We start from the raw sequence: 21,622 nt of genomic DNA, 5'->3' as shown, positions 1-21,622 counted from the left end.
CCAGGGGTCACAGTCTCAGAATAAGGGGTTGGCCATTTAAGACTGAGATGAGGAGAAATTTCTTCACTCAGAGGGTGGTGAATCTTTGGAGTTCTCTAGAGGGCTGTGGAGGCTCAGTCGTTAAGTATATTCAAGACAGAGATCGATAGATTTTTGAATATTAAGGGAATCAAGGGATATGGGGATAGTTCAGGAAAGTGGAGATGAGGTAGAAGATCAGCCATGATCTTAGTGAATGGCGAAGCAGGCTCGAAGGGCCAAATGGTCTACTCCTGCTCCTATTTCTTATGTTCTTATGTTCATATATATAGCTTTTTTTAGGGGGGGTGGGGTGGGGTTAGGGAGAGTTAATAGTGCACTTTAGATATAGACCTTGTCACTTGTTAAAATTCCACAATATCTATCTAACCTTACGTCCTTCAGTATACATCCCTGTCCTTCCTTGGCATGATGTTTCCAAGATTCCAGCATTTGGGAACCATCCAACAGTGTATCACAGTGCTGTTACTGCACCATAGTCTTTTAATGATCAGTGGAACTGATAATTTTGAAGTACTTGTTGGGCAAAGTCGAGGTTAATTCTTATTGTTCTTGCGAAAAGTAAATGCCTGTCTCATGATTTACGTGTCCTCAAATGTTTTCACCACTACCAATGTCATAACAACACTTTACATAGATAATTTACAGCCAAATGAGAATGTTTGCAGAATGCATTAAACAGGTAGGGAGCAATATTCATTTGCCTGCTGCCTCGCTTTTCAGTGTGAGTAGCAGATTGACAATCTTAAAAAACACTTTGCGCCGATTTCACGCCCAAGTCTTGCCTGATGCAATTTTCGAGCTGGCTTCGATTTAGACGGCCAACATTCCCGTTTAAAGCAGGCAGGATCTTCATTAAAATATTTAAATCAGGGTTCTAAGACACGTTAAACAATTTTCACCTTCCTCTGAACAGCGTTAAGCGGCCAAACCAGCAGTCCTTAAGGAAATTACTACTTTTCTAATGAATGCGTCTCCTGACCATACAATAAATTCCCCCTCTGTGGTCACCTCCTGGGATTGCCCCCTCTCCCCCTACTTTTATGACATACTTCTGGCTTAGCACCGTGAAGAAGCCCCTGGATTTTCCACCCAATGCCCGCTCGATTTACGTGATAATCAAAATTTTATTAGTGTGCCATGTGATTTGGACTGGAAAAGCATAAATGCCAACCGAGAAAAACCAACAAAGCTGGCCAACAGCTTCAAAAAGATGACAAGGCCCAGAAAAAGTTGACAATTCCAAAACTGGCCTAAATATATGTGGAAAGAGGTAAGATGCAATGGAACATGGGCTTCTAACTTAAGCTGTAGGTATGCCCAACATTTCTTCACATATTAGAGGAACAAGAAGAGAAATATCTGGAAGTCTGAAGAGGAATACAAGTGTTGAAATCAGAATTGAGGAAATTTCCCCCTCTCTTAAAATGTTAAATTATTTTTGCACATAATTTGATGCATTTTCGATTATATAGGGCAGTAGACAGAAGGCTGGAAACTATAGACTGGTTAGCCTAACATCTGTGGTAGGTAAAATTTTGGAGTCCATTATTAAGGAGACAGTAACAGGACATTTGGATAATCATAATTTAATAGGACAAAGTCAGCATGGTTTTATGAAGGGGAAGTCATGTTTGACAAATTTGCTGGAGTTCTTTGAGGAAGTAACATATAGGATGGATAAAGGGGAACCAGTGGACGTAGTGTATTTAGACTTCCAAAAGGCATTTGACAAGGTGCCACACAAGATTATTGCTTAAGATAAAAAATCACGGGATTGGGGGTAATATTCTGGCATGGATAGAGGATTGGCTATCTAACAGAAGGCAGAGAGTTGGGATAAATGGTTCATTCTCAGACTGGCAATCAGTAACTAGTGGTGTTCCACAGGGGTCAGTGCTGGGTCCCCAACTCTTTACAATCTATATTAACGATTTGGAGGAGGGGACCGAGTGTAACATATCAAAGTTTGCAGATGATACTAAGATGGGAGGGAAAGTAGTGAGTGAGGAGGACATAAAAAACCTGCAAGGGGACATAGACAGGCTAAGTAAGTGGGCAGAGATTTGGCAGATGGAATACAATACTGGAAAGTGTGAGGTTATGCACTTTGGCAGGAAAAATCGTAGAGCAAGTTATTATCTTAATGGCAAGAAACTGGAAAGTACTGAAGTACAAAGGGATCTGGGGGTCCTGGTGCACGAAACTCAAAAGGTTAGTATGCAGGTGCAGCAAGTGATTAAGAAGGCCAATGGAATGTTGGCTTTCATTGCTAGGGGGATAGAATATAAAAACAGGGAGGTATTGCTTCAGTTGTACAAGGTATTGGTGAGACCGCACCTGGATAACTGCGTACAGTTTTGGTGTCCATACTTAAGAAAGGACATACTTGCTCTCGAGTCAGTACAAAGAAGGTTCACTCGGTTAATCCCGGGGATGAGGGGATGGACATATAAGGAGAGGTTGAGTAGATTGGGACTCTACCCATTGGAGTTCAGAAGAATGAGAGGCGATCTTATTGAAACATATAAGATTGTGAAGGGGTTGGATCGGGTGGATGCGGGGAGGATGTTCCCGATGATGGGTGAAACTAGAACTAGGGGGCATAGTCTTAGAATAAGGGGCTGCTCTTTCAAAACTGAGATGAGGAGGAACTACTTCACTCAGAGGGTGGTAGGTCCATGGAATATGCTGCCCCAAAAATCTGTAGAAGCTACATCATTACATAAATTTAAAACAGAAATAGACAGTTTCCTAGAAGTAAAGGGAATTAAGGGTTACGGGGAGCGGGCAGGAATTTGGACATGAGTCTAGGTTCGGATCGGTCATGGCCCTGTGGGTAGCGGAGCAGGCCCAGGGGCCGTGTAGCCTGATCCTGCTCCTATTTCGTGTGTCTAATTCTGTTAGATTCAGGAGATGGTTCTGTGATAGTGGATTGGCGGTTAGGATCAGATCAGCCATGATCTTATTGAATGGCGGAGCAGGCTCGAGGGGCCGATTGGCCTACTCCTGCTCCTATTTCTTATGTTCTTATAACATATACATGGGAATTGTGCTTTTTTAAAGTCTGAAAATGAAGGAACAGTTGGTCAGTTGAAAACTAATTTCTTTGTCATTTGGAAATGTCTTCATATATCTTAACTTTTTTCTTCAGCCGATAATCTTTTACTGACAGAAATTTTTTTTAGTTAAGTTTATTATTTTTTTTAATCAATTGTTGAATAGCAAATGAAGGTTTTAACCCCAGTGTTGTTGGATATACGCAGCAAATTTAACATTGTACTTAGTTCTTCCAAGACCTGGGGAGGCTAGAGGCTGTGCTTTTCCTGGAAAATGTTGAAGGGTTACATGAGAAACAATGTATTCTGATTATTATTAAACGCTCTCCCCTTCCAACAGCCCCAGATCCTGACTTCTCCTTGAGTTCAGTTTACAAGGGCTATCCCCAACACGACTTCTTCCCATGTCCACAAAGGGCCTTTCCTCCTCCAACATCCCCAGTTCATAAAGACACCCTTCAGTTCATTCTAGCACTCCTTCCCGTTTATGCTTGCACTTTCCTAGCCCCACCCAGTTCACACTGGCACACACCTTCTCAACACTGCACTCAGGGTTCCTCTCGTTCCTTCCATCCACAAGTGCTGCTTTCAAGCTTCTTCCTCTTGCTCTCTTTCACCGGTGCTACTCTCAATCTTCCCCCTCTCCTTCCCTCACAAGCGCCACTCTCAGGCTTTCCTCATTTCCCTTCTCTCCCCCCTCCCTCCCCCAATCAGCATCACTTGGGCTTCCTTTGCTCCCCCTCCCCACCAACATGCTGCCCCTCTCCTCTCCCTACCAGTGCTACCCTCAGACTTTATTTTCTCCTTCTTCCTCACCAGTGATACTTTCCCCTCTCGGGCACTGTTCTTGGATTCCCTCCACAGCACCGCTCTGGGACTACCTACCTCCTGTAGTTGCTGCTCTGATTTTGAATGCCGTTTCACACTGAAGTGGGAACTTCTGATCTCATGAGAGTTTGGAGCAAAATTGGTGCAGCAACAGGAGTTCCAGAGCAGTCTTGTGATGAGAGGCTAAGAGTGGAGCTTATTTTTGTCTACAAATGCTGGCATGTAGAGAGTATGTCAAACGCAGACAGTTAGCATATATGCAAAGAGATCCTGACACATTGCAGTGACAGCGAAGGGCCGCTAGGAAAAAAGGAGAGAAACTATAGTGAATCCTGTTAGGTTGCTCTTTCAAGAATAACATCAGCAGTAACATAGAGTGGTTCACTTACCGTATGTCAGCCAGAGAACATCTAAGAGACAGGAATTCCTTTATTGCATAAACTAATGAGATTTGCATAACTGTGATCTGTAATGTTCTAATGTAATATTTTTCCAATTTTTTTTTTTGAAGGGTCCTCCTGGCATGCCTGGTCCAGAAGGTCCACCAGTAAGTATTAATCTTTGTAATGCTATTCCACAGTGAAGGTTTTTGAGGTTGTTTTGCCTGGGGGCCTGAGCATGAGAGACTAAACCAATGATGGTTTTACTGAATGCTAATGATCAGTGACTGACCTGAGTAATTAATACTGAAGTAGAAACAAATACTATGTAATGTTGGATTCTGCCAAACTACTTTTAAAGCTGCTGCTGCCCCAGAGTTTGTTTATGATCTACTGGACTTAAACACGTCTATGAGCTGCACTATTTGTTCCCAGAACCTTCTGTTGCACGATAAGAACACAAGACATTTTTAAGAACAGAAAAGGGTCATTAGGCTCAATAAGCCTGCCTCGCATCATACCCCTCAATTTGTTTTCACAACAGCAACTTGCATTTAAATAGCGCCTTTAGCATCCCAAGGTGCTTCACAGAGGCATAATCAAACTAAAATGCACTCTGAGCCAAACATGGAGACATTACGTGGGGTGCCAATAGCTTTGTCAAAGTTGTGGGTTTTAAGGAGGGCCTTAAAAGAGCCGAAGTCAACAGAGGGTCGAAGATGGGAGGTCTGTGAGGGGAGCATTGAAATATTTGAGTCTGGACTGTTTACTTGAATGGCCTTCCCATAATTATCTTATCTTAATCCATAATCCTGTTACCAGTCTAACTTTCCTTCTATCCTTAACCTCCCAATTTCTTAATTCTTGACAATTGAACCCTTTATCATAGTGAACAATCAAGCTAGATCAAATTTGTAATTCCCCTTCCTAACGGTGAAAGCTCAGAGTCTAACAATAGAGGCCAGGCATAGTTTGTGTAGTTATATCACTGGCTTTGGTTCTTTTATTGGCTAACTTGGATGAGCATGCAACTTGATAATTGCCTCTGTAGGTACCTACAGAAGGATGAGTTAGACTCCGTTATGTCATAGTTCATTTCCCAAATATGTGTAACAACTATTGAATACAGTAACCAAATATTTTACTTATATGAAGGAGCCAGAAGCTGTGTGTTGATAAACCCACTGTTTGATTCCAGTATTTCCCAAATAGCATCTTCTTGATATGTGGTTATGTAATTGTGTGTAGTAAATTCTTCTGGGAAACTCCCGGTTCACATTATGCTTCCCATTATTTTGGCTTACTGTTCTTACCCTAGCAACAACTTATGCTGTGAAGTTCTTGTCTGAACATCATCACCTGACTACATCAGAAAAAGTCAATAGACATGGCAATACATTCAACACTCTGTATGGCTGGCTGCAGTTCAAATATTTCCGACATTCCGATTGACATTTAGGTGTAAAACACCCAGTATTGGTTTAAAAAAAAACAATAATTTATGTTGTATAATTGAATTATGTTTAACAAGGCCTTCTCTTTTTGTCTTTCAACAGGGGCCAATGAAAATTGGAATCCCAGTAAGTAAATAAGGTCTTTACATGGGATTAACTGTAATTCTTGACATGATTTGCATAAAGTTTAAGGAGCGAGTCCATGATCGCAAACTACCAGGAGGGGACCACAAGCAACTGGGGTGGGTTGGGAGAATTGGAGCTTCAGTATTGTTACTGCTATCAATGTCCATGCTTCCTTTGATTATAGTGGGATTGTGGAATCATTCTTCATGCAAAGAAGAAAGATATCATCTTCTTTAGAAATTCAGAAATTGAAGTTATTGTGGTAGAGGAACATTACTTGTACCTGTGATTCAAGTTAATTTTTATTGAGAGACTAATGTCACATAGTGTAGATCATCACCAAAATTTAAAAAAAAAAAGGTAAATTAAACAGTAGTGGTCGGATGAGACCAAGATCAGGTTTAGAAGCTGCAGGTTGTTGGAGGAAGTGAAGACTGAAGGAGGTAAGCAGTTCCAGTTTGGAGATTTTGGTAAAGAATTACTTGGTGAAATATGTGTAGGAGTGTTGATTTCAACACAGTGAAGATGCAGGGAGGAAGAAGAGCAGACAAGATGGTCTATTTGGAACTTGGAAACAAGAGCGGAAAGGCCAGAGATGAAATTACCAAAGTGGTGATGGTTAGCTTGTTGAGACCTCATCCTCGGGAGGAACAGGAGATTAGGGAAGGAAAAAAAATCATTCCACATTAATTCAACATATTTCTAAATAAATACAACATACACATATGCCTAAAAAATCTTCCTTCAGTTTGTACTTGTAAATTTAGTTCCCCTCATCCATTTCATCACATGATTGGGGGGGGGGGGCGGGGGGGGATTTCCTAGGGGCTTCATCCCACTCGACTGCTATAACTTGGACAGACTGGGAGAAGCCTCCATGATAATTGGCTTAAAGCTAAACTTTCCATAGTTTATATCTTTTCTTATCTGTATAAATATGGCTAATTGTTTAAATGAATACAATGTCAAAATCTTATGTAGGAAGTTGTTATACAACAGAATAATTATATAATATTTCTATTGTAATTACTGTGCAATAAAGTACATTTTCTGTACCTGTAGTTATAGTTTTCACCAGTGAAACTACTAAGTATTTTTACTATAATGATAGGTGCGTAATAAAGGAGTGTCTTGTATGCTAGGCTTTATGCTGTTCCTTTCTTTCACATATATGGAGCATTGGCTGTTACATGTGTTTTGTTGGCATATGTAAAATGGTTGGTTTGGAAGGACTGTATATTCTAATAAAAGTGGGTATTTTAACAGGTTTTTGCCCATTTTACACTTGAGTTCTGGTCCAAACAAGGGGGTAATTTTAACTTTGGACAATGGTGTAAAATGGGCTATATCGAATTACATGCCCATTATACAACACACTTGATATTCCTTTCCCTCGAAGACACAATCGGGTGGCTAATTCATTATCACCCATTTTACGCTTTCACTTAAAGTTAAAATTTTCCCCAAGGTATGTGAAACATGTTCCTCACTGGCACTGCCAACGTTATACTGCCTTTTGAAGTGAAGAGTGTCACTGTGCATGTACTCGACAATGCGATGGTGGATGCCTAATGATACTGTATTATTGGATGTGGGGGCTTAAGGTCTGTCATGTGCTCAATGCTCTCTTCGTCTCCCTTGTGAGTCCGAAGCACTGTCATGTTCAGAGACTGTGCACAAGGCTCCTTTATGACCCCAGAAAAGATGCAGTTAATGGAATTGGAGCCCCGGCGTATCATTCCCAATGGGCACTGAAGGTGAAAACTGCCTCAAAAATGTTAAATTTTGATTCAAGCTGGCCTTGTCCTTATAGGGCCACCCTTTTTTACTGGTCTCCATTTTTCTGGATTTCTGCGACCAAATACGTACATGTGAACCTGAGGCTGGGGTTTTCCTTACCTTGGCAGGTCCAGTGCAGCCGGTGTCCGTGGCGGGTCCCAAACCCCATGGCTGGTTCCATCCCGCTGTAGAAAATGAACTTATCTTAATAGGGCCTATTAAGCCCGCACAGCACGTTACCCGGCCCAATTAGATGGCGCGGGTCTGGTGTCGTCATTCATGACGCGTTTTAAACCAGGATCCTTAAAGGGACCCTGGCCACATTAAATTTTAAGTTTAATCTAACATAGTAGGTGTTGAATCTTTACTGTACAATAATATAATTAAAGTTATATATGAGTGACAAGGAAATATTTAAATATTAAGTAATATGACTCCATCTACATATATGATCAAGAACATAATTTAAAAAGTATATTAATTGGTAAGTTATTGGTGCTTTAGTCACAAATCTATAGACTTTTGTATCAGTAACTGGTACAAATAAAAGAGATGTGTGTGTGTATAGGTAATACATAAAATTAAGCAGATTTTAAATTTAATTGTAAAGGGGTGGATTTACAATCTTATGCAAGTTCAGCGGAAGAGCTGCAGAAACTCTGACAAACAATGTAAGTGGGGCTTACAATGTGTTTCTGGGATTTCTGCAGTTCTTCCGCTGAAGTTAATAATGGACAAGTGAGAGAACCTTCGCAGAAATTCACCCTACAGTCTCAGACTGAAAAATTAAATTAGTCATATTCAAGGACTGAAAGCAAATTGAACCAGTGGAATGAGTGATGAGAATAAAATTGTTACAGTTGCTGACCTGATTTAATGTATAACTGGACAATCACCATATACTGTGAGAAAAGCCTGACCAGAAACAACACAAAAATATATTTAAATGGTATGTCATTTTTTATAGGGCAGATCAATTCACTGCAATTACTGTTGAATTGGAAGGCACAGCCAAGAATGGCCAGTGAAAAATGTTTTTCCCTCACTATTTACATCCTTTCAGGAATTTCTGAATTAACATTTACCAGTAGCTTTTCAAGTAGTACAGAATCTCCATCAATCCGTTAGCTGATGTAATCAACATGTTTTTATTTTGGTTTGTGTTCCATGCTGTCAAGCCATCAGCTGGAGCAATGGCCACGGAGCGCACGCCTCAGGCTGACAGACATTGTTCCCGAGCTGCGTGAAACCCAGAGCCATGTAGGGAAATTTAAAAAGTTTGGGGGAAAAGGCAGTTAAGTGCCTGTAAAGTACCTCATAATGATTTGAATTGGGTCACCCGCCGCTGCCAGTCTGGTCGGCTCCACGATGACAGATGCGCCTGGGGGAAAAGCGCGTGGGAGCGCTTTGACAGCGGGTTCCCGACCCGCTGTCAAAAAAAACAACTTTTCCCACCTGACCTGCCACCGATCTCGTCCGCTACCACCCCGGAAAATTCAGCCCTAAGTCTCTACCACATTTGGGACACACGAAAATCCTGCTGTTTCATGGGAATCCAGCAGGCCTTCACTGGCTGATGGCATCTGACATTCCTGCCTCCAACCCTCTGTTATTCCCAGCATATCATACACTATGCAGGGAGTGCCTGAAAATTCACTAAATGAGTTGACATCACATTATGATGTGGAGTCAGCTCTTTTTTGGATATAGGGTGATCAGCATCCAATGAACAGCAGTCCCAGCACTGGTACATCGTAACTACATCAACAGACTCATAGGGGGTCATTTTAACCTAACATGGTGTGTGGGTTCGGGTCAGATGTCTGATTTACACTCCGCCTGATTTTACTCTCCATTAGCTTCAGGCGAGGTGTAAACCGGGCGGTCGACCTGAACCCACCCGTTTCCCTCCTGGAGGGATTGATGAAAATTACCCCACAATGTCTGTATATGCACAGGGATACTCCAGGTTTCAGCAGAAACCATAGGATCCAGTTTGTGTGGGCTTCGCTCATTTAAATCTGCTGCTGGGCACCAGCAAGTAAGCTGAGTTTACTGTAGGCTATAAAATTGTGAGGATAAGAAGAGGATTGGATTCTGTGGCATTGTGCCAACTGCAGCTATTATCTTCAAACTGGTACAGTCCTAATCCAATCTTAGACTACTTACATCATATGGTTTCACAGGAGGTGAAACAGTTGAATCTGAATACTACTTGATTGCCCGGTCCCATGATTTTCTGACAGAAATTTCTAAGAGCATTAGAAACCATGGAATGAGAAAAGACCAGTAAACTAATCGACACCATTTGCTTTACAGATCTTTCAAAATGACTGGAGGGAATTCATGAAATGCTTCTTACTGGCTGCGCTCTCATCGTCTGCTATCTTCTCATTTTTCAGGGATCATCTGGTGAAAATGGACTCCCTGGGGACCCTGGACTTCCAGGGCAGCCTGTAAGCAGATAACTTCATAGAATTCATGATTAGATTTTTCGACATTTGGTGTTATTTACCTTGTTTAGACAGACTGAAAGGGAAATGGACTGTTCATGCCCAGTCTTCCAAGTTCAGCTCACTATCATAGTTATAAATGTAGATCCGATAGATGTATGGAGCAAACTAGTGATGGGAAAGTTTCTTGTAAATTAAATTTAAAAGATGGAGACAATTTAAAAAGTGAGTGTCACAATGCGAGGACAGCAATTCTAAAAGCCTTTTTAGAAAGCCTCAAAAGGCATCTGAAAACCCATTAGCAGCCTTTGGCAAGACTGAAATGGCAGAGGACTGAGAAGAGACTGAGGGAGAGGGAAACCCAAGGTGCAGGCATGAGGCTGTATACAAGTGACAGGGCACCTGACCTTGGAGGTGGTGCTGCCTGAGGTGATTGCGAAGAGGGTAGCCTTCTGTGCCACTCCACAGCACCATCCCAACAGCTCAATGTTGTAGCAAGGGTGAGCTGCCAAGTTCCAGGTCACAGCTGTTTTGTTACTCTTACTGGACATGCCAGCCCTTTGCTGTATGGTAGCTGCAGGTTTCCTTGCAGTAGATGTTACAACACTGCAACAGCTTCCCTGCTGATTGAGCTGCTTCTGAGGATAAGCAATCAATTATTACTTGGATAAGTAATTGAGGTTTATCAAGCACTCAATAACAACAACAACTTGTATTTATATAGCTATTTAACGTAGTAAAACATCCCAAGGCGCTGCACAGGAGTATTTTAAGACAACAAATTTGACACCGATCCACATAAGGATAAATTAGGGCAGGTGACCAAAAGCTTGGTCAAAGAGGTAGGTTTAAAGAGCGTCTTAAAGGAGGAAAGAGAGGAAGCGAGGGAATTCCAGAGCTTGGGGCCTAGGCAATAGAAGGCACGGCCACCAATATACTAGTGGTGCCATTGGAACATAGCAGCAGGAATAGGCTATTCAGCCTCTTGAGTCTGTTCTGCCATTCAATTAGATAATGGCTGATATGTATCTTCAGTCCATTTGCTCGCCTTGGTTATATAACCCTTAAAACCCTTGCTTAACAGAAATCTATCAATCACTGTTTTTAAATTTTCAATTGACCTACCCTCAACAGCTTTTTGGGGGAGAGAGTTCCAGATTTCTACTAGGCTTTGTGTGAAGCGTTTCCTGACATCACCACTACCTAGCTTTAATTTTAAGGTTATTCCCCCTTGTTCTGGGCTCCCCCCAACAGAGGAAATAGTTTCTCTCTATCTACCCTCTAAACACCTCAATTATATCACCCATTAATCTATATTCAAGGGAATACAAGCCGAGTCTATGCAACCTTTCCTCATAACTTAATCCTTTTAGCCTCGGTATCATGCTGCGCTCCGCTCCATCAAAGACCAAAATATCCTTCCGGAGGTGCAGTGCCCAGAACTGAACGCAGTTTTCCAGATGTGGCCTAATCAGAGCTTTATACAACTGTAGCATAACTTCCACCCCCTTGTACTCCAGCCCCCAGAATCATTAGTATAAATTACCTGCCAAAGTCTGTAGATTCTGTACCCACCGACCTGTGGGTACTGATGGGTGGGAGAATAACATCTTTCATGAGCATGCCTGACCTGCCTGGCATCCCTCAATAGGCCCTCTTTTTTTTTAAACAAACCCGTCAGATAGGAGGATTCCCATTCGTGTCAGGAATGGGCCTGAGGGAAAAAAATTAATAATTTACAATAATTGTGACAAAGGCTTATGAGAATCTAAGAGCCAGCAGGGAAAAGAAAATATCAAACAAAGAGGAAGAAAAACAGTTTAAAAAAAAAAAAAAAGGCTAAAATACACTTACTTTTCTATCACTGTGTCCTTTCCATTCCCGCCAGTGTACTCACCACCATCTAAAAACCCTAGATGCCTATTTTAAATGGACATTTTTCACATCTGGCTCCTGCACACCAGAACAGTGAGGAATTGTGTGAGGTACCGATACCCCCTCAAATTAATATATAATTGAAACGCTTGCCTGTTTGAGGTGGGTGACCCTGCCACCACATATCTTGCCCAATTGAGGTTAATCAAGCATTTACGCATCCTAGTGGTACCATTGGGTCTATAGCCGCAGCTTCCCAGAGCCTTTGTCAGCATGAATAGCCTGTTGATTGCCATCAGATATGGATGCAAACCTTGCATTTCTGGAGGGGTGAGAAAACTGCCCATTTAACAACTCTGGCCACCTAATTTAAGCTGCAACAAAATTATGGCATCGGAATATCCAGCAAAAAGTCGCTCAAGTGGAAGAAAATAAGAAATTAAAACAGAAAATGCACAGCAGTCCAGTCAGTGTCAGAAAGCTTAAAGACAGGGTCCAAATTCTAATGAAGTGTCTGTCCCTCCTGAAACACTAAACCTTTCTTTCTCTTCAGGGCAGTTTAGAGGGCCGCGCGGTTGACGGCCAGCCGCTGCCGCTCCCGCGCTCTGTCACTCTTTCCCTCCCTGACCCTCTCTCTCTCCCTCCCCCTCTCTCTCGCTGGCCCTCTCTCTCCCTGCCCCTTTTCTCTGTCCCCTCTCTCTCTCTCCCCCCATCTCTCTCCCTGCCCCTGTCTGTCCCCTCTCTCTCTCCCTCCCTCTCCCTCTCCTCCTCTCCTCCCCCTCTCCTCTCCCCTCCCTCCCTCCCTCCAGCTTTTTTGGCACCCGGGGAAGGGCTTGGAAAATTGAGCCCGGCCGCGGTGGCCGTACGCGGCCTAGCGCTTTAGGCCCGGCCGGGCTGTCGGGCCGAGACTGACCCCAGTTGAGCTCCTGGTGCAGCGGTTGACGGCCGGCCGCTGCCGCTCCGCCGCCCGCTCTGTGTCTCGGGCCGAGTGGTTGTCAGGCCCAGCCCGAGTGACCCCAACTCACCTCCCGCTCCGGCGGGCCGACGCAGCTTTGAGGAAAAGCGGGGGAAAAAATAGTGGCGAAGTTTTGGGAGGCTGCAGGATTAGGTCCCGCCCGTGATGCACCGATTGGTCAACCATCAGGTCACTGAACTGTAGGATTGGTCAACCATCACGTCACTCAACGCTAATAAGCGGTAGGATTGGTCAACCGCTAATGAGCGGAATTTTGAACGTTTTTTGTATACTGTCAGAACAATTTTTGTCTGACCAAAAAGTAAATACACCTTTGACACGCCCCTGATCATAACCTTTCTTTTGATATAACATATGTGTAGGTACGCTCTATAACTTTTGAGTGTATAGCGGACATACAGACAGACCGACAGATGGACAGACAAACCAACCGGTTTATATATATAGATAGATTTCTTTAATTTGGTTTGGTCATTGGTGTTTTCAAGTCACATTTTTTAAAAAATGTAACGTACAACTTGTTACATGTAACATGTACAACATAAGTTGCTTGGGTCTGTCAACTCCACACATCATCCTTGGCTAACGGGGTCAAAAACAAGGGACGATAGAGCAACTTCTTTAGTGGTGTGTGGCTGTGAAATTCACTTCAAGGGTTAATGGTTCAGGCAGAAACTATGTCAACATTCAAGATGAGATTGGAGAGGTGGATGAAAGAAAAGAGAATGAAGGAGCATAGAACAGGGTGGCTAAATGTGATTAGGACTATTTGCTCATATGGAGAGTAAACCTAGGCATGGTTGGGTTGAATGTCCTGTTTCTATGTTGTGACTTCTATGGCCCGGATTTTGCAGTAGAAATAACGGTGAGGCTATTCACTGTTATTACGGGGTAAATCGGACAGCAACTTCCAGCGTCTGCACATGCGCAGTTAAACGCGGAAATCAGGAAGTTGCTGTCCGAGTTGCCCTACTCCTCCACAAGCTTCGCGACATGGGTGCCTCGCTGAGAGATTCGGCATTCAAACACATGAAGGGTGTAAAGTTGTGGTACTTACCCACCAGATACCCACTAAACATGCCAGAAAAAGCTCAGGCTGGTCCATTAAAGTGCAAGTGAATTTTTAACGGTGTGATAATTCTTCATTACTACCAAAAAACCATTGAAAATTAATTTTTACAAGCATGGGGTCTCATTCCTTCAGATTTTAATTATTGTTGGAGATTTTTAAAGAATTTTTTAAAAAATTACTTTTTCTTTCTGTCTCTTTTATCTCTCTCTCTTAATCCCATCTTTCTTTAACTCTTTATTTCGCTTTCTGTACATGATTTTACATTGAATTAAATATTCTAACTTACAGCTCCTGGATTGGACTCTGCATGCCTCAGTAAGGATTTTTCAATCTGATTGGCTGAAGAGATACGCTATTGCTTTCCCTGTTCACACAGGTCCCAGATTCCCGTAGAAGGCGCCGCGCTAAAATGGCTCTCTAATTACCGTAAATTGCCGTGCAAAAGCCTACTAAGTGTCTCTGAGCAACTGTAAACAATGAACGGCGAGTGCCATTCGTTTGCTGCTGACTGCAAAATCCGGGCCTTTGTATTTCAATGCAAGAGGCTTGACAGGCAGCTGAATAGGGCCTAGTTAGTGCAGCTCTGAAACCAATAAATCAAGATGTACAGAATTGCACAGCTTACTACATTTTTCCTATCTGTGTAAAAGTGCAGATCGCCAGCTCAGTGGCGATTGAAAACTCAATGTGTGTGGGAGTGTAGACTTGAAGTTACATTCTTCCCCACCTTGGAGGAGCTGGTTGCTTTGGCTGTGGGCAGCACACTCGCCTCTGAGGTCAGATGGTTGTGGGTTCAAGTCCCACTCCAGGGATTGGAGCACATAATTCAGTGCAGTACTGAGGGAGTGCTGCACTGTTGGAGGTGCTGTCTTTCAGATGACTGTAAACCGAGGCCCTGTCTGCCCCCTCAGGTGGACGTAAAAGATCCCATGGCACTATTTTGAAGAATAGCAGGAGAGTTCTCCCTGGTGTCCTGGCCAATATTTATCCCTCGATCAACATCACAAAAACAAATTATCTGGTCATTATCACATTGCTGTTTGTGGGAGCTTGCTGTACGCAAATTGGTTGCTGCGTTTCCTACATTACAACAGTGCCTACACTTCAAAAGTACTTCATTGGTGTAAAGTGTCTTGGAACGTCCTGAGGTCGTAAAAGGCGCTATATCAATGCAAGTCTTTTTCTTTTTTTCCATGCAATCATGCCGGGCTTAGTATGTATTTTTTTAATTTACATTTCTTGCACTTTCTAATTTGATTTTTGTTGTTCCTCTATTAAATACCACACGAGTAGGGAGCTGCATGTCGCACTATGTAGTTTGTCTGTGTACTTGAATTCGATTGTGTGAACATGTGCGTTGTTGGACAAACTCCAGAATGACGATTCTTCTGTTGACTGTGGGGTTACAAAATCACAGGAATCTTAGTTGTATGTTTTATTTTGAATGTTAGGGTGACCCTGGAACAAAAGGAGCAGTTGGCGTGCCTGGACCTCCAGGACCCAAAGTAAGTTCTGCATTATCCTTTTCATATTTCACTCTTTAGGTGTTTCCAGTGGTAGTTGTCTGGTACATATATTTGTTGTCGATTGTGTGTCGGTTCCATGTAGAAGACCTACTAAGGGAGATCCAGTTTTTTTAAAAACCTGAATTACTCAAAACATACATTAACTTTGTTCTGTGAACAGCTCTACTGTACTGCCTCCCATAATTAAGTAGCCTCTTGACCCTCACTGTCCAGGCTTATGCATCATGTCCACTTGAACAAAGTGTAAAAAGCCCAGTGACACGCATGGATCCAATCTGCAGCAAAAACAAAATTGCACAAAATACTTTAATTATTAACAAAAATTGTTTATTAAGCTGCAGTTTTCATGTTTGTTTTAAATTTAATACAAATGACTAAATGCTGCTTCTCTCCTTTGCAAAGGGCGCACCTGGCACGGCAGGAGGAGATGGAAGTGGAGATGTTGTGGTAAGTGCAAAGGGTGCTCAAAAATAAACATCTATGTAGAACAGCATTCGATCTGCCAGTCACCTTGATGTTTTAGGCATCCGAGTACAATGCTATGTACCAGGCTTACCCCTCACCAGTTATTTATTCCAGGCCCTCATTTTGAGTAGTTTTGGCACAGAAATGTGCCCACCGTGAAGCTCTCTCCTTCCAGGTTGGTGTAGGCCAAAATCCCCCCTCCTGGCAGTCATTTCCCTTTGTTGTCTTTGTTCCTATGCTTGTGTCACCACAGAGAGATATAGTGTGCATTCCCTGTGTGGATTTCGCAGTATCTTAGTTTGGAGACCCTTGACCATGGTGATGGGTTTTCACATGTAACTGACTGACCAAAAAGAAAATTAAAACAGAAAAAACAAGAAATACACATCAGGTCAACCAGAACCTGGAAGAGAAAGATTGGTTAACATTTCTGGTGAGACCCTTCATCAGATCAGACATGGTCAAGCTGGAGAAGTTTTTTTTTAAATGAAACTGGCAAAAGTAAATCAGGAAATGTAATTTTAAAATTTTAACTCAGCCAGAGAGAATTTCTTAGCACAAAGGATTGCAAGTGTATGGAGGACAATGTCCAAAAGGCCATGGACGCAGAGTCAATTAACATGTTTGAAAAGGAACTGGAAACTTATTTAAGGATGTTAAGGAATATGAAGACAGTTGAATTAGGCAGTGATCAAGGGTGCAGGGGCTGAATTTCGTGACTTTTACCTGAAAAGAACACCTATGTCCCCAGGCACAGAGGTCAGGACTAACCAGTTTTGTTGGGTATCTTTAACCTTTACATTTTCTCTGGCTTCACCAGTAGGCTGAGGCGAGTTGAACTTGCACTTACTGTAGTAGGTACAGGCCCAGCAAATAGGTGGAAATGAGGCAGGAGAGGCATCACTCTGTTGCTACACCCACTGCACGCCCCAAAACTGTAAGCTCAATTTGAAACTTCTTAATTGATGGAAATCATAAGACTCTAATTGCATCCAAATATCCTAAGGAGGCTGCTACTTTTAAAAGAAAGCATGCACCAGTTGTCTTTGGCCTAGTCCTGGAACCCTTGCTAACACTCCAGCCATTTTGACCTATCACATGAGATATAAGAAAAAAAATAATTCAACATTGGAGAAGAGCGAATTATAGAAAAACAACCAAGTGAAACCATTGCAGGTCCTTTTCTTGTCCTTAGTTCTGGATCAGGACAGCGGGAGGCAATGCTGGATACTGGGGAAGTGGATCATGGTAGATGCTGCAGACGGGGCCATTCTATTGGTCAGTTGGATCACTCTATTGGTTAGATGGGCCACTTTATTTGTCAATTGGTAAGGTGGATGGGGATTGGAAGATGCCCACACCTGATAGCTATTGCAATTGTATATGAAACAAGGAAACTTCTTGTATCTCCCATGTGTGGGACATAAATCACTTACTTGAACAATGATTTGTGTGTTTGAATTTCTTTAGTCTGATGTTATTTTTGTGCAACATAACTAAGAGAGTCTTTGTTCTACTTCTCAGTGTACAATGTCCTGTCCTCCAGGTCCTCCTGGGCCCTCTGGGCTACTAGGGTTTAAGGTAAACAACAATTCATTTACATTATGCTACTCCAACTCGTATAAATACAATTATTGAGGACTTTTCATCCTGGTAAATGCCCTGAAACCTATCACATAAGAAAGCGTGGTAAAAGAAAAGGTCAAATGAATTGGTTCTGTCCTTATCCATTAATAATCTAGCCTATCACCGGTCTTGAGGGAAGGTTCTGTGTTTTGGTGCTTTAAGCGGAGGGAGGCATGTTGGTTTGGACGCAGATTGGCTCATTGCTCTTCTTTGAGTAATGCCATGGAATCTTTAACATCCACCTGAATGGACAGAAAGAGCCTCAGTTTAATGACTCATCCAAAGACAGACCTCTGACAGGGGAGCTCTAAAGTGGTAGCCTAAATTATATGCTCAGGGCCTGGAGTGGGGCTTGAAACCACAGCCTTCTGACTCCGAGGTGCGGATACTACCAACTGAGCCAAGATGACATTTAAAGGCCAGCTTGCCTTCCTGTTTTGATAAATTTGAATTTTGCTTTGCTAATGGCGGCACAGAGTTTTCACTCTGTGATGCGAGGTTTTGGAGAGACAAATCCTTTTTGATGAGGTGTTTCTGTTTTTCCACCTGCACATGTGTTGCTGGACCATACACTTCCTGTGTTTGAGTGGTCATCATGCTCCCAGACCTCCTGCCAGTGCCACCCTTCATCTTGCAATCACACTGGCAAGGAAATGACTCCAATTGTCCCTCCCCTTTTGTGAAGATGTGTCTGGTTTCTACTCCAACAGGGGAGCATAACTGGGAGCTCGGACGTGAAGTGGATCAACCCTGTGCTCCTCCATCCTATGATGCCGTATTTTGGTTCCCCTGCACACTGTGCCACGAGCCTGCTCAGAAATATTGATTCTTAAACTAACGACCTTTTTTCTTCTAGGGCCATAAAGGCCAAAAGGGTAGTTCTGGAGAGGCCGGGAAGGAGGGTCCAAAGGTATGTGAACAGAGCCAATTTTCCTCGAGTGATACAGTACATTTCTCCAAGTTAGAGAAAATATATAAAATACTGAATTACTCTAATGTTAACTTTATTTACTCGGGATGCGAAAAGGCCCATATGCACTCTCCCCACTGCTTACTGGAATCATCTCCATATCTCCAGCCTTTTCCCCCCCCTCCTACTTATTTGGACAGGCAAAAAGAAGCCAATTTAGGAACCTTTGTCAAAAATTCCTCTCTGATGCCTCAAAGGCGATTAGACAAGCCCCAGTTAATTATATCCCCAAAGCTTACCTTCCTTCTGCTACGACTTAGTTGTTTTCTAAAAAAATGCTCTCTTGAAGAACTGCTAGATGTCAGTTCCCATTACCAGAATGACATTCATAGTTTGATCCCTCTCTGAGAAAAATAAAACGCTCACTGCTCAAACCTCAGTCCCTACTTCCTAAATTTAAGTGAATGGATCCTAGTTCCACTGAGCCCTAGCACCTTAAATAATTTACCCAACTATATGCTATCAATGCCCTTTTCAATGTTACAGACCTGGATCAGATCCCCTCTAAGTCTACTTCTCTCCAGAAAATCCAACAAAGTCTGTCTCCATCGCTCAATACACTTAGGCCAAGGATCATGCTCATTGCTCTTCTCTATACTTTCTCCAGAGCCAAAATGATCAAAAGGTTTAAATAACTGTAATATTGAACTTTCACCGTCTTCAGAACTGAACTTAAATACATTTCATTTCCCTGAAAGAAATATTAATACATTGTTGTTGCAAACTTATTAGGATGAATATTTACTGGCTTTATTGTATTGGAAGACATGAGCTTGTAGAAATTTTGAAATTACAATTGTGACAGAGCCATTGGATTTATGGTGGATTGAGTGTAAATGGAAGGAAGATTTTCATTATCTGCTTCACTTTGTTTTGTTGTAAGCAAATGGTGATATACCGTGTTCCCTCCCTCCACCCCAGTTTTAACCACTTCGATCTGGAAGTTTCTGACTCCCGCTATAATATGATTCCAGGGGTTTCGTACAAGTGGACACTTTATTGAATCCAGATACTGCAGGCTTTTTGACCAGTGGAGGGGATGACATAGCTGAGCCTGATGTTGTTGTCACCCAATGCCATATTTGGGCAGTTTCTAGCAACGATTAGCTATGAAGAGAGACTGGGCAGATTGGGTTTGTTTTCCTTGGAGCAGAGGAGGCTGAGGGGGGACATGATTGAGGTGTACAAAATTATGAGGGGCATAGATAGGATGGATGCTGAGGAGCTTTTTCCCTTAGTAGAGGGGTCAATAACTAGGGGGCATAGATTCAAGGTAAAGGGCGGGAGGTTTAGAGGGGATTTGAGAGAGAACTTTTTCACCCAGAGGGTGGTTGGAGTCTGGAACTCACTGCCTGAAAGGGTTGTGGAGGCAGGAACCCTCACAACATTTAAGAAGCATTTGGATGAGCACTTGAAATGCCACAGCATACAAGGCTACGGACCAAATGCTGGAATATGGGATTAGATTAGACAGGGCTTGATGGCCGGCGCGGACACGATGGGCCGAAGGGCCTCTATCCGTGCTGTATAACTCTATGACTCTATGACAATGGTCATAGGATAGATACTATCATTAGGATCCTTGACTGATTTTCTCCCTCCCTGCCCTCTCTAAGGCAGGACTGCTGAGGCAATTCACCTCTACCCCAGCTGAACTCTGCTAACTTAGCACAGACCAAGGTATAACTAAGTAAGGCAGTGAGTAGCTGAGCAGTACCAATCCTGAAAGTCCCAGGTTCGATCTCTGGCCTTTGCTGAGTCAGTTGTTCTCAGTCGGAGTGGTGGTAGTGCTACAGGTAGTAGTGCTGGTCCTGTGTTAAGAAAGGGAAAGATTAGCTAGGTCCTCTGCTCCTGATAACTATCCAGCACCTTTTGCTCTAACAAAGAGCCAGCATGCACATTGCAGGCCAACTAGTCTCCTTCTGTGCTGTAAACATCAATGAGCCTATGCATATCTGTGGACTAGAGCAGGAACAGGCATGATTATAATATCACCCCATGGTGAAATAGCCTACTAATAGTCAGTGCGTAGGCTCACACATAAAGAAAGACTTCTTGGAGTGAGGTAAGGAAAGATATCTGGCCCTTGTACCCCAAAAGAAAGTCAACACCTTCAGGAGAGAAAGCTGTTTGGAAAGGTATTGAGCACAGACCGAGGAACAAAACTGGGACCTTCCTGATCCGAATGGCTGAGTTGCACAGTGGGCAGCTCCGGTCCCAAATATGAATCTTGTAGGTTCAAGTTTCTGATGAATTTTGCATTCATCAAAGTGATGGGTTTCCCTGCTCAGAAATGAAACACTTTCCCAGTTTAGTCACCCAGTGTCAGCGCCAAGCAGATTTATCCAGTATGTGCTTTAATTCATGTTGTTGCTTCTAAACACAGGGGGAGCATGGTTTTTCTGGGCCACAAGGTGTTGGAGGGGCTCCTGGATCTGAGGTATGTATGTGATATCATCCAATTGAAGCATATGCTAGAATACGCACTGGATTTTCTTTTAAGGTACTTTTTCTGAATGAATTTAAATTCCCATTCATCTTAATAAACATCATAGCCTAAAATTTACTATCTGGGATGTTATTGTACAAATGCTTAACATGCTCATATCAAGTTCCTCACTCTGCCGTTTTAACAAAAGTGTTAAGTGGTTTATTTTAAGTAGAGGAGAGAGGAATTTGATACAGAACGTTAAACGTTTGTATAATAACACCCACAGCAATTATTTCTAGCCTCATATATGTTGGATATTGATTTCAAACCATAGTGCGTAGGGCAGGTATCTTGGTTTACTCTTTCAGATTTTAAGTTAGCCTTTTCTTCCATCTGTTGAAATGTTAGACCCATTGAAAATAAAATTTTTAAACCCCAATGCAATCAGCAACATGTTATGCCTTCATACTGTGTGTGCTTTGCTTATTACAATATGCACAGAATTTTTCTCAACATATTTTTATGTGACCAGTAACAAAGACCAGTTCAAGGCAAGCATCGCT

At 42.5% G+C, this 21,622-nt stretch overlaps 1 protein-coding gene across 2 annotated transcripts in view; it reads left to right on the top strand.

The window, feature by feature from the left end:
• The window catches only part of col9a1c (collagen, type IX, alpha 1c), a 181,323-nt gene that overhangs the window by 76,635 nt on the left and 83,066 nt on the right, over positions 1 to 21,622 (top strand). For both annotated transcript variants that reach the window (XM_085992462.1, XM_085992461.1), the window contains exons 11-18: positions 4,438 to 4,473; positions 5,863 to 5,886; positions 10,068 to 10,121; positions 15,493 to 15,546; positions 15,970 to 16,014; positions 17,557 to 17,613; positions 18,515 to 18,568; positions 21,015 to 21,068. In XM_085992462.1, coding sequence (XP_085848588.1) covers positions 4,438 to 4,473; positions 5,863 to 5,886; positions 10,068 to 10,121; positions 15,493 to 15,546; positions 15,970 to 16,014; positions 17,557 to 17,613; positions 18,515 to 18,568; positions 21,015 to 21,068 — 378 coding nt within the window. The remainder of the gene's footprint in view (positions 1 to 4,437; positions 4,474 to 5,862; positions 5,887 to 10,067; positions 10,122 to 15,492; positions 15,547 to 15,969; positions 16,015 to 17,556; positions 17,614 to 18,514; positions 18,569 to 21,014; positions 21,069 to 21,622) is intronic.

Source organism: Somniosus microcephalus, chromosome 7 (genome assembly GCF_052327205.1).
Source record: "Somniosus microcephalus isolate GS21.2 chromosome 7, FLI_Smic_1.0, whole genome shotgun sequence".
In the NCBI taxonomy this organism is placed as follows: Eukaryota; Metazoa; Chordata; class Chondrichthyes; order Squaliformes; family Somniosidae; genus Somniosus; species Somniosus microcephalus.
The sequence above is the reverse complement of the archived record's forward strand: the minus strand, read 5'-3'. Positions and strand labels throughout refer to the sequence as shown.